The sequence below is a fragment of the Populus trichocarpa genome, chromosome 5, assembly GCF_000002775.5.
Source record: "Populus trichocarpa isolate Nisqually-1 chromosome 5, P.trichocarpa_v4.1, whole genome shotgun sequence".
NCBI lineage: Eukaryota > Viridiplantae > Streptophyta > Magnoliopsida > Malpighiales > Salicaceae > Populus > Populus trichocarpa.
In genome coordinates, this window is record NC_037289.2 from 9,305,644 (window position 1) to 9,318,469 (window position 12,826).

General features: G+C 32.4%; 2 protein-coding genes across 2 annotated transcripts; one reads left to right on the top strand and one right to left on the bottom strand.

The window, feature by feature from the left end:
• Positions 1-371: 371 nt before the first annotated feature.
• Positions 372-4,685, bottom strand: LOC18099297 (uncharacterized). The gene is made up of 3 exons (XM_024600495.2): positions 4,333-4,685; positions 4,015-4,230; positions 372-746 (listed from the first exon to the last, which is right to left on the bottom strand). Exons 1-3 carry the CDS (start codon positions 4,564-4,566, stop codon positions 681-683), a joined length of 516 nt encoding a protein of 171 aa, XP_024456263.1. The 5' UTR covers positions 4,567-4,685; the 3' UTR covers positions 372-680.
• Positions 4,686-10,753: 6,068 nt separating this feature from the next.
• LOC18099298 (transcription repressor OFP7) lies at positions 10,754-12,067 on the top strand. Its single transcript, XM_006383165.3, has one exon. The coding sequence runs from the start codon at positions 10,876-10,878 to the stop codon at positions 11,950-11,952; it is 1,077 nt and encodes a 358-aa protein (XP_006383227.1). The 5' UTR covers positions 10,754-10,875; the 3' UTR covers positions 11,953-12,067.
• The last annotated feature ends 759 nt before the right edge of the window (positions 12,068-12,826 follow it).

The following is a 12,826-nucleotide window of genomic DNA, read 5'->3' on the forward strand; positions in this document are numbered from 1 at the left end:
TGGGATTCTGTTGGTTGTGAGGGAGGGGTTTGAGTTTCAGGAAAAGCTCTTTTTTGAACAAATTGCGGTGATTCTAAATTCATTTTTTTTTATTGCACCTATGAACTAACGTTTCAACATTCATTATTGTATTTCCTTTTGGGTTTCTCCCCCATTTTCTTTCTTATGAAAACAGATCAGCAAGTCTTTGCAGGTTTCTTTTTATCATTTTGTTTAGGTTAAGTGCTGCCCCCCCAATACTTGATCAGAGAGCTATTTCATCTTGGAAGTTGATTCCTGCCTTCAAGGCCACTTTCTTTGAATTTCAAATTACAAGGTAGAAGCATAACAGAGATACTGGTTTTGCAGATTTAGCTAATCAACTTGTGATGTGGAGTTCCAAATAATTCTTTCAATTTATACAGTACAAGAGATCTTACCAAAATTTTTAGTTGAATTGATCTATTCAAAAAGTTGTTCAAATCCACTGACATTAGGACTTGGCTGTGAAAGCAAAAGGCTTAATGAACAAGAACCTAATTGAATACATAGTTTATCCCTGTTATGAAAACACATCTAAGAGTATGGTTCACCCATCACCACAGCTCGAAAACCCTGGGTAGCACATGAGCATTCAGAATCGAAGGAAGATTTTACGCCTCCGTCCTACACTTTCTCCTCATCATTGACCACTCCCTTTTTTATGAAGTCATTGCAGCTCCATCCTTTTCTGCTACCTTCAGGCTCTTGCTTAATTCTCGAGCTCTCTGAAAGCACACATAAGAAACACAAGAAAGAAACAGTTAACTTTACTCCAGTTAACTATGCACAAGTTAGAGCAGAGACCAATGAGTGTTTAAGCACTCATGTTAGCAAGAAAGAGTAGGCCTTCCAGACATTATGTTCCTGGATAGGACAAAATTAAAGAAAATGCAGGTTAAGCGATGAGAATTACTGAAAAGGGGTTAAGAAGATACAAGATTTAAATCCTAAACACCTTACAGACATTATGTCCGTGGATAGGACAAAAATAAAGAAAATGATGGTAGTTGTATTAAGGGCAACTCTCTGTTTGAACATATTACTCAAGTCTCGCCATTGATGTTCTTTAGCCCATAATTTGATTTGATAATTAACATCTCAGAGTGAACTCAGTACATGACCAAGGCACATCTGTTGCAATATTCAAAGACCGCACTTATGCAGAGAGCTAGAGATCACAACTACTTGATGGAGTAGAGTGAAACATGATACGCTGCAACCGTATCGCGGAGAACACAAGCACGTAACATCAAGTGTATATTCCATTTAAAAAATCATTAGAGGTCTAACAAATGAGAGTCACTTTTCCAATACAACCTGGGGGTAGCAATAATATAACCCTGATGTTAGAAAAAAGTAGTCAGCAAAGAAGAGAGACATGACAAGGGCCAGAACAACAAATTACCCCACAACTCCAAACTCCAATCCAATCATAAGATTGCATAAGTTCAAAATAGGTTTAGAATTAGATAGCAGTTTGCAATCTTACAATGTTTCTATTACTTTTTTTCTTCTCTGGTTTATAAAACATAAAACCAATAAATTTAATAGATAAATACCTACTCAAGCACTACAAATAGGGAGAAGGCAGCCCACTCGATCCCTGGGACAAAAGCTTTGAATAATGGGTTATTGTAGGTCCTGAGAAGGAGCAACAAGGTCCCACTCAGTCCTTACCACGACCTCTACCCTAACCCAAAACTTGCTTTTGCATCAAAACATCATGTAACAAACTCCCTGATCAAGCATTTGCAGATGTTGACCCTGTGAGAGTGATCTGAAATTGTTCCCAATCGATTGCATACTAGGTTTCACAGATCCACCTCATGATTATGCTAAACAATGACAAAAATCTAAAAGGAAGTCTGAGTTCACTAGAATCCAGTTTTCCTGATTGAAGGCATGTTGAAGATGGTTTATGGAATTCATCTACAAAATCAAACTAAAGGTTTATTCTTAAAGCTATTCAAACTCCAGGCCTCTTGTATTAATAATTCATATTTTCCCACTCACCAAAACGAGGGTACCCTTGCACCTAGGATCTCATCAGGAACTAACAATGTCGTCGATAAGTTTGCCAACCAAATACCGACTTCTGGTTAAGTTTATGAATCACACAACATTCAATGGGGCTCCACCGGCTCCAGCTATCAGATGGGAGAAGCTGCTAAACATCTAGACCTAGCAATTGTAGCTTCTGTTGATTAAACATCAAATACACACAGCTGAGATGACAATTATATAAATTGGATTGCCCTGAACAGATTTTCAGCTGGGAAAATTTTGTTTTGATAAATAAAGGCTTTCACAGAACTAATAGAACAGAATAAACTACCAAGATTCTGTATCAAAGGATGGTATAAAAACAAGAACCTCAAAATTTCCTCATGTACAATGGTAAAAGAATGGAATAATATTTAGGAAAGGTAGGGAAAATTGAAGGAATCATCAAAATGAAACTTTCATCACTGACGTTACATAGAGCATTTATGATAGAACAAAATTCAATGAACATGGATACAAGTACTCCCTCTGGTCCTTAATATTGGTCCATTTTGAGTTTTGCACATTCTTTTAGCCAAGCGCTTAAAATGCAAAGTATTACAAATCTCAAAATTGCCTCTAACTTCAAAAGATGCAGACCTTTTGATGCAATGAAATATTTGGCATGTTAAGGGATAAAATGGGGCATTAAGATACAACAATTCATCGTCTTTTTTAGTATGGATAACATATTGAAACAAGAAAAAAATGGACTATTTTTACAGTCTAAAGGGAGTAACCCATGAGATAACTAAATTACAAACCTGTATTGAAAAGAACGAAGCATTTTAAAACTAAAACACTTTAGAAACATTTTTTTTGTGCTGATATCAGTTGAATAACTTATTCAAGAAGCTTATCAAAATTCTTCCTGATTTATAAATTATCTTGAAAGTATCACAATGCAAACCCCAGCTCTAAACTCAGTACAAGTTTCTATCACATCTGTAAAATAATATATTCCAAAATTTTAACTAGTGAGCTAGTGCAAAGCATTATAAACGATTCTTGTCAAGGGGAACATTAGTCGTCACATTTTGCCAGTGATTTCAAACCATAAAACCTATCATCCTAAGAGTAACGTAAACATTACCATTACTGTTTTGAACAGAGAACTCTAATAACTGGATTTTCTTTCAGCATTCAATAGTATGAAAAAGTTATCAATAAATTAGTTAGCCAGCAAATCAGACTTTCAATTAACTGAACGATTCATGAGGATTAACGAGACCCTAAGAAAAGAAATAGCCACCATTGATTGGATAGGAGGTTGTATCCATCGAGATAAATAGATCTTAGCAATATTAGTCCAAACTCAATTTCACCTCATGACATTTACCGAGTTTAATATTCAATATTTGGGTCGGCCATCCTTTTCACCACTAAGCCTGATGAGACTCTATATTTCTTCCATCATGGATCTGCCATTCCTTGCTCTGCTTTTTCATACGAGTTCTTTTACATGTTTTTCTTTACAATATTGTACCTATTCCCCTACTTCACCACTATACTGTGGCCTGGGTTACATCTTGTTCCTTATCTTTCTTTCAATAAATCATTTCTTTATTATTATATTTTCTATGAAAAAAAAAGATTCTACATATTATTTGCACCAGTTATAAAAAATATTCCTAAATGAACAGTAATCTCACCTAAGCCTACAATTGCTAAAATATAGTAATGCAAACTCCAACTCTAACGTCAGTAAGGTTTTCTTTCGATCACATCACTCAAACTTGTCTACACTAAAACCTTAACCAATAAGTACAACCACAAAGTCACCCCCCCTCCTAACCCCGAATCAACTACCCGCAACACTTTCAATTCTCATCAAAATCAATAATCACAAGATCTATCAATGTCAACATTATCAAAATAAATTCTTTCACGGCAACTGAACAATTAAAAAACACAATCACAAACCCAAAAAAAAGAGAGTGAAATCCTCACCGTAGATTGCACCGGAAGCGGATCAAGATCAATAGACCGAATAGACATCTTAGCGATCTCAGTAATAGCAGCCTCTTTAACATCAGGTGCATCACTAGTTAACTCTTCATAAGCAGCCTCAAATGCCTCTTGCCAGAATTTTGGTAATCTGATCCGACGGCTATTCGTATATATATCCCACATATGCTTCACTGCCTTTTCTCGCTCCTCCATTTCCTACCATTAATGACAATTCACCAATCAAAACAAATAATAATAATAATAATAATACTAACAAGCAAAAATAAATAAAATCCACCATTAGTGTTGTGTACTGACTAGGACGTCGCGATCGTCGCGAATGGGAGTGTCGATGTCGTCGGCGAGGCTATTGAGATTGCCAGCGGACCAACGGAGAGTGACGGTGCCGGTGAACATCGACCAGAATGCTAATAGTAAAATTGCTGCCAAAGCCCAGAACTTGTAACGGACTTTGCCGAATAGACCAGAATCGGAGGTTTCTTTTTTCACGGTGGGTGCTGTTGTCGTTGGAAGAGAAACATCAACCTTCATTTCGATTTATTTATTATTTTAGGTTTTTTTTTTCTTTTTCTGGGCGTGTTTGGTTAGTGAAGGAGAAAGGAAGAGAGTGTTTTTGATCGATCGAAAAAATCTGATGGAAGTGGATTTTTCTATTTGGATTTTACGAAGGGGAGGTTCTATTATATGTTTGGGATATATACATGTTAGTCACCCAAGTATGGTGGGGGTTTCATATTGGTGCTCAAACTTTGAATTATCGCAATTTCACCATCCAACAACTAGAGTTCAAATATTTTGAGGGCTAACTAAATTAAATCGAGAGAATGGATGGATTATAAAAATTAATTCAAAAATTTCTAAATAAATGTGATATTTATTTTAATTGATTTTGTTTAAATCGTGTTTAGTAGTTTACAATAACACTAAAATAATAAATTTATATAAAATGTCAAAAGAAAAAAAATATAACCCGTCAAATAAAATCTTAATCAATTTATATTACAATTAATAAAATAAACCCATAAAAAATTAACGGGCATATTAGATTATGTTTTTAGGAAAATTAAGAATGGAATGTAATTGGTGGTAAAATAAAATAATGTTTTTGTGATTTTGAACTAATGTAAGATCATGTACATAATCAGGGGACTCATTTGTAGACCATAGTGCAAAGGATTGTTTATCTTTGACTTCCTGTGATGATTCGTGGCGGGAGTTTGCTGGCCGTTGAATTGTTGAGGAGTCAGCATTTTTGGAAGGGGTTTGTTACGAAGCTAATCCTAGGCAACCGACAAGGGACGACACCGTTCAGTTGCTTTCTAGATTGTGGCGTGGGCATTGACGATTTGCCATATGAAGATGGACCCACGCAGATTTCAATGTCTAGTCGTTGTCGGTGTGAATTTTTACAAATTTCTTTCATGAAATGCCACTCTACTCCCTGAAACCTGTACTTCAAAGGAAAGGGGTGACTGGTCTTTGTGAGCGCGGTTCATCTTTTCAAAAGTTTTTATTTTTATTTATTTATTTTTAATGTTTTTATATAAATTAATAAAAAAAATAATTTTTAAAAAAAATTATTTTTAATTGGTGATTTTTTTTTCATCTATTGGTATATCTGTCAAGGAACTTGACATATAACTGTCAAACAAACCGTTTGTTATTCTGTTCGTGAGTAAACAATGATAGTGATATTTGTTGTAATTTGTTTCTAACTCTTTGGAATATACTAAAGGCTAATGTTCGTCGGCAACCCCGTCAGTAATAATTTAAAAATATATATTTTAAAAAAATCTATTAAATAGAAATATAAAATAATTAAAAAATTAAATTAATATAAAATTCAAATACTTATTACAAAATTAAACATTTATAAGTTTAAATACAATTAATCTAGAATAGAGGCACTAGGGGAAAAAAATTAAAAATTTAAAAATTTTCAATAACATTTATACAATTATTAATAACAGAAAAATAAAAAAATTGCCATCAACATTTACACAATTATTTATAATAGAAAAATAAAAAAATAAAAAATTCCCAATAACATTTATATAATTATTAATAATAGAAAAATGCAAAAAAAACATTAAAAGAAGAGAAGGAAAAAAAAAATCTTACCTTAATGTTGAGTTTTCTCGAGGCTGGAAAGAGGAAAAAAAATCTGAATAAATCATTAAATAAATAAAAAAGGAGAAGAGAGGAAAAGACATAATTGCGCATGGAGTAGAAGAAAAGAGAAGAGAAAATAATGGGTTAAGAAGAGAATGAGAAAGAGAAGAAGCTGTAGAGAAAGAGAGAAAAAGAGATGTGCCTATTTGTTTTGATTTTAAGGATTTTGGTATTTTAATTTAAGGTTTTTTTTACATAAGGTTAATTAAATATTAATATTTAAAGTTTTTCCGTTGGTGTTTTTGTCTGTCAAGTCTAATTGAGATTTTTAATCAAAAGTTTTTAGAAACATGCCAAGTAATACCGATATCTTTATTGTCAAAAAATTAAAAATTAAAAATTAACATTTTAATTGGAACGTTGATGTTTTCATTTGTCAATGCTATCTTAAATTTTCAATTTAATAAAAAAATCTTCAAAAACTTGCCACGTATCACTAATGTCGTTACCGACGGTAAATTAAAAATTAATATTTTAATTTTTTTATCGATGTTTCCATCTATCAAGTTTAATTGAAATTTTCAATTTAATACAAAATTTTCAGAAACCCACCAACTATCACAAATCACTTTTCCGTTCGTCGATGATTTTGTCTACAAAGAACAGTAATAAACATTACAAGTGAAAAGTAAACAGTATCTTAGCTCTTGAGAAAATACCAAAAATCAAGAAAAATAGTTTTTATATATATTTGCATGCACTTTTGGATTTAATAACAAGTTTATTAAAGCCATGAGAATTTGGTCTAAATGTAAAAAAAAAAACATAAAAAAATAAATTTGTTTATTTTAATACTAATGATTATAAACTTATATGTAAAATATATTCCCAAATATCAAAAGAAACAAAAACATAAAAAATATGTTTGGGCTTTAGAATGGCTAAACTCAACTCATAAAGTCATAGTCCACTCTACTAGGATGAAGCTATTTTGACCAGTAGACAAACTTATAGTTAGAAAATATAATAGTGTCTTAGTAATCAGACAAATAAACAATGCAGCTTACCCAATGAAAGGTGTACTAGGGATGATATTGTCATCCTTATATATAACCAGTCCTCTTGTCCAAACTCTGAAGACCAGTTAGACTTTTTAGTAACTAAAATACTAAGTGGCAATTCTAAACATTTTTTAATAGATAAAAGAAAATAATTTCTTATTCTTTCTACCTACATTTGAAAATCCCGATCCAAAAGGTAATTGTTGCGATGCCATACACGTGTAATATATGACATCACATTTTATAGCCAATGGTGACATTGCAAACATATCCCATGTTATATTTAAACCAAACACCTCCTTTCTCGACCAATAGCTATTTCTAGCCAACATTTTATGGACATTCGTGAATCTCTCATCAAATGATAATGCAAATACTAAATCAATGGTTAACACCAATGTTCCACCAATTAACTATGACACCACCATTCATATCTCAATGTGAGTTAACGTAACCAAGATCTTTAAATATCTTGAGTCACCAAGTAAACAGACAAGTTCTTAGACTCAATATCATCTTGGCCCAAGCAATTACATCATCGCCCAAGTGGCTACACCTTGGCCCAAACAGCTAGGTCTTCCACCTTCGATCATATTTTTTCCTCTCCTATTTTTCTCCATCATTTTCTCACCACACAGGTTATCCAATAAACACACACTAAACATTCTTTTGAGTCCCGGGGAGTCGAAACACGACTTTATGCATTGTTCATGCACACATAATTTTCTATATTTTTACTGGCAGATTCTATGCATGTACAAATTTTTATACAAGGTTGGCACCATATTTTCTAGCAAATGGTGGAATGCATATATACCCTATGTTCTATGCAAATACGCTTCATTTCTTGACCAAAGGCTATTTTCAACAAAAGTTTCATAGATATTCATTAACTTTTCAACCAATAACAATGCAAGATACCATAACTAATGGTAGTAGGCATTAATGTTTTCATCAATCAACTATGACACCACCTTTTACATTCTAAAATTAATAAGCTAACATGATTAAGATCTATAAATATTTTAGATCACTAGGCATTCAGAAAAGTTCTTAAAGGAAGTTGAATTAGGCTAAGCCCGATCAAGCATTTGGGTTTGATAGATGTTAGAAAAACTAAAAGCCTGACATTTCAAGGGGCAAGCAAAATCAGATTCCCCGACTCCTAGAAGGCAATCCATGTTGGAGAGTGGAGACAATATTGAGTGTAAAAACAAGCTTTTAGCTTCTCCAATGACCATGTGTCACCAGAAGGGGCAGAGAATAGAGGAAAAGGGGCACTGGCATGCAAATATCATTTTGTTTCCTTGTATCCCCGCCATGTTTTTGAGAAGAGGAGCTTCTTTTTTATTGACTTTTTACCTTGGTATACTCTCTCTCTCTCTCTCTCGAAGATTTATTTATTTATCTTAACGTAAAAAAAGCAATGCTCCTTTTTCTTCCACATGTTTTTGAAGTGATATGATATAATGCTAACAAATTTAGAGAGGAGAAGAGCAGCTTTTGTTTCTTTTTTCTCTGCTATATGAATAAATTCAATGACATTACCATTCATGAGGTTAGGTCTGAATCTGGCCGTGTAATAGCCTATTAGACTTGGAGACGAAAACATTTTTCACGGCTTCTCTGCTATATCATTGAGGTCTGTGCATGCCTTGAGCAAATCTACTTTAATTGCCAATTAATTCAAAGCAAAAATCAAAATCATTAATTGTGTGCTTGCGTTTTTTTTCTTTCTTTCCTTCCCTTAGTGTTTTTCCTTGTCTAGCAGTGCTGAAAAAGTAATTCTCAAATTAGCATAGTACCTTGTGTTGCGCATATAGGACTTGCCCAACTAATAACTTTCTAGTTTTTGTTCTCTCAAATAATTCGCTCATGCAAGAGTTAACATGTTTTTGTATTAAATTAATATCCAATAGCATGAAATAAATCAAAATAATCTAATGACTAGAAAAAAAGAAGATAACATGGCAAGAAAAACAAGATAAGAGATAGAAAATAAAAAAAGAATAAGTCATTGAAGATACATCAGAGTTTCGGCGATGAAACTCCAAGTACCTATGAAAAGATATCGATAAAATAAATTCATAAATATCATGGAAAACTAACTTCGAAACTAGTGATGAGATGCTAACAAGTGAGCATGTTACTGCCTTTAAACTCTACACGTGTGACTCACTACTTGCTTTGAAATTTGCTTTACATAGTGTCTATGGATTCATAATATCTTTTTAGTGGAATTTGGAGATTCATCATCGAAGCTTCGGTATGTATCCGATACCTTATTTTTTTCTTTCTTTCTTTTCTGGATTCATAATATCTTTTTAGTGGAATTTGAAGATTCATCATCGAAGCTTCGATATGTATCCGATACCTCATTTTTTTCTTTCTTTCTTTTCTATTTTCTTTTCTTTCTCTTTTTTTTTTTTTGCCATGTCCTCCTTTCTTTCTAGCCATTATATTATTTTGACTTATTTCATGTGATTGGATCTTTATATATATATAAAAAAGCATGTTGACTCTTGCATAAGTGAATTACTTAAGAGAAAAAAAATTTGAAATGATATTTGTTAGTTGTGGCATGTGCTACAAAGTAAGTTTGTTTCCTTCCTTCAATTTCTTAAATCTGAACATTTTTAGAAATTTATTTGCTTCAAAGTACTGAAATCATATTTTAAATTTTTTCTAGAAAAGATTTTAATTGTAAGCTGATTCAAAAATGTCTTTGATCATTGAAAAAAAGTTGATCATTAGTTTAAACTCTTTTTAAGACTTTTTATTTATAAATAAATTGAAGATTTTGGATTTGCAAAATAATTTAGACGTTATAACATTATAGAAACGTTAGATCAACAAACAATTAGAGTTCCTTAATTTCCTTGTACATCTGGATTATCTCCCGAAGAACAACAAAAGAAAAATAAGTCATTTTTCAATAATAAAGAATAGCTCAGTTGATCAGGTTTTAGATTTACATTTCAATAATCACCAGCTCGAGTTCTTTTATGGTCATTGAAGATTTACTTGATCGTTAATTTCAGGGTCCTGTAAAATCAGTCGAGATACACATAAACTGACTCAAACACTAATAGTTACAAAAGAAGAGAAGTCATTCTTCCTTTTCTTAGCACACATGAAAACCAATGAAGATACCCTATTGATTGACATACATTTTTTTTTTTAATGTATTTATTTTTATATTTCAAAAATATTTTTTAAAAAATATAATATTTTTTATTTTAAATTAATATTTTTTTATATTTTTATATTGTTTTGATATATTAATATTAAAAAATTAAAAAATAAAATATATTATATTTAATATATTTTTAAATAAAAAACACTTAAAAAAAACAAACACTACTATTAATTATTGCTCAAGTGAGCCTCCTTATCTCTTAATACATTTACTTCTTCGTTTGTCCATAATAATAATAATAATAATAATAATTACTTTCTTAAATTATATTGGTCAATATTTAATTTTTAAGAGCAGATGGTGGTAAGTGGTAACAGTACATTTTCACCCTCTGGTTTCCTGCTCATTGAAATAGAAAGACAAAATTCATCTCACCCCCTATATAAACCCTTCATCTTCCTCGAACAAACAGTTCAATGCTTTGAAACTATAGCAAATTAAGCACTTGAACCAAAACAAAAGACTACAATGGCTAAACGTTTCAAGTTCAGATTCTCTCGATTGATCTCCTTTCAATCTTGCCGTTCCAAAGACCCCTCCCCTCTCCCATCAAATCCTGTTCCTTCATTTCTTAGACTCTCTCCGGTCAACCACAACTCCATCATTATCAACAACCTCCACCTCCCACCATCACAACCGCCTTCTTCCAAACCCCATCAACACTCCTCCATCAAGCGCCATGTGTCCTCAGCTTTCACATCAATGGGCTGTGGATTTAGATCAAAATCCTCCACGCATTCCCTCTCTGAAACCGACCACGCCAAATCCTCACAACAAACTGAAAATTTCCACTGGGCAGAGGAAGAAAAATATCACCTTGTGGCCAAACTCTTTGATGACGACTCAACTCCCCGCCGCAAACTTTACAACTCTTCGGCCTCTGAGGACTCTAAAAACCACGACGTTTTTCTCCCTCCGACTAACATAGAGAGGAAAAAACGACGTGTCAAAAAGAAGAAAAGGGCTTCAAGAATCCGCATTAGCACTTCTTCAGCTGATAGCGGGTTATTTTTTACCGGCGACGAGAATGTCATAAACGTTGAAGAAACGGAAACTTTAGTTTCTTATTCAAGGAGCTTCTCCACTGATTCTCCCTCAGAATTCAATCCCCACTTGGAAACAATACGTGAATCTCCATTTACACGTAAAAAGAGAGGTAGGAAGGCGAAAGGAGGTGTTTTAAAGAAAGGAACAACAAGAAGAGGACGAAAGGCAAGAAATAGCTGCGATGGTTCGTTGTCGCCTGCAAGACTGTCGAGGCTTCAGTGGCTGATACCGTGCACGGTGGAGGGGAAGGTAAGAGAGAGCTTTGCAGTGGTGAAGAAATCAGAGGACCCATTTGAGGATTTTAAGAGGTCAATGATGGAAATGATATTAGAGAAGGAAATGTTTGAAGAGAAAGATTTGGAGCAGTTGCTGCACTGTTTCCTTTCTTTGAATTTAAGGGAGCATCATGGGGTTATTGTTCAGGCTTTTAGTGAGATTTGGGATACTTTGTTTTGTAGAAGAAGAAGATCCATCTCTTCCAGGGTTTCAGCTGCTTAATCTCTTGTTTTTGTCTTCTTAGAGCTTTTTTAAATGTAGTACTAAATTAATGACTGACCAAATTACTACTGTAATAATAAGAAAGATCTTGTGAGTGTGCTTCCTTTTTACTTTATTACTTTCTGTCTTAAGTTTTTCACGGAGCATTTTCTTTTCTCTTAATTTTTTGTGTTGTTGTCGTGCAAGTTGTTTTTCTTCTTTCTTCTACTGAAGTGGTTTATTGACCTTATTTTTAGTATTTGTAATTAACTTATATTTACAATTTAAAATAAGCTATAAATTATATTTATATACCAACTAATCTATCTAATAATAATCATTAAGAAAAATTTAAGGTAGCGTTTTCTGGGATAGAAAAAATTTTAAAAAAATAAAAATAAAAATATATTTAGTCGTAGAGATAAAAATAAAAATATAAAAAATAAATGTTTCTACAATAATTTTGAGTGACTTTCTATAATATCTATTAATGATAAAATATATTTGTTGTTATATTTTATCATATTTTATTCATCATCAACCAAATAAGATACAAAAACAATTATTATGTTTTATATATTACTATCAAATATAATTTTATTTTTATCTTTTATAATATCTCCATTTCTTAATTATATCCCACAATAATAACAAAATGCATTCTAAAAAAAAGATGACAAAAAGATAGACAAAGAAGGAAGTCATAAATATTTTTTCATAGAGATTTTGACATCAATTTCATGTTGTTGATTTGTTTTCTCTCTTCTGACCTATTACAGAGTGAAGGATACAATACGGTATCTCATAAAAGTATTACTGTTTTGCTATAAAGTTGCCTTCTAACGCCGGTTTGTTATTAGCATTTCGTTTGTTATTATGTTTTAAAAAAATTTAA

Excerpts from the sequence above, each read along its gene's own strand:
- LOC18099297 (XM_024600495.2), bottom strand. The coding sequence starts at position 4,566 with ATGAAGGTTGATGTTTCTCTTCCAACGACAACAGCACCCACCGTGAAA. Across the intron at positions 4,231-4,332 it reads GCGACGATCGCGACGTCCTA|GAAATGGAGGAGCGAGAAAA; the intron begins GTCAGTACACAA and ends CATTAATGGTAG. Across the intron at positions 747-4,014 it reads CGCTTCCGGTGCAATCTACG|AGAGCTCGAGAATTAAGCAA; the intron begins GTGAGGATTTCA and ends GTGTGCTTTCAG.
- LOC18099298 (XM_006383165.3), top strand. The coding sequence starts at position 10,876 with ATGGCTAAACGTTTCAAGTTCAGATTCTCTCGATTGATCTCCTTTCAA.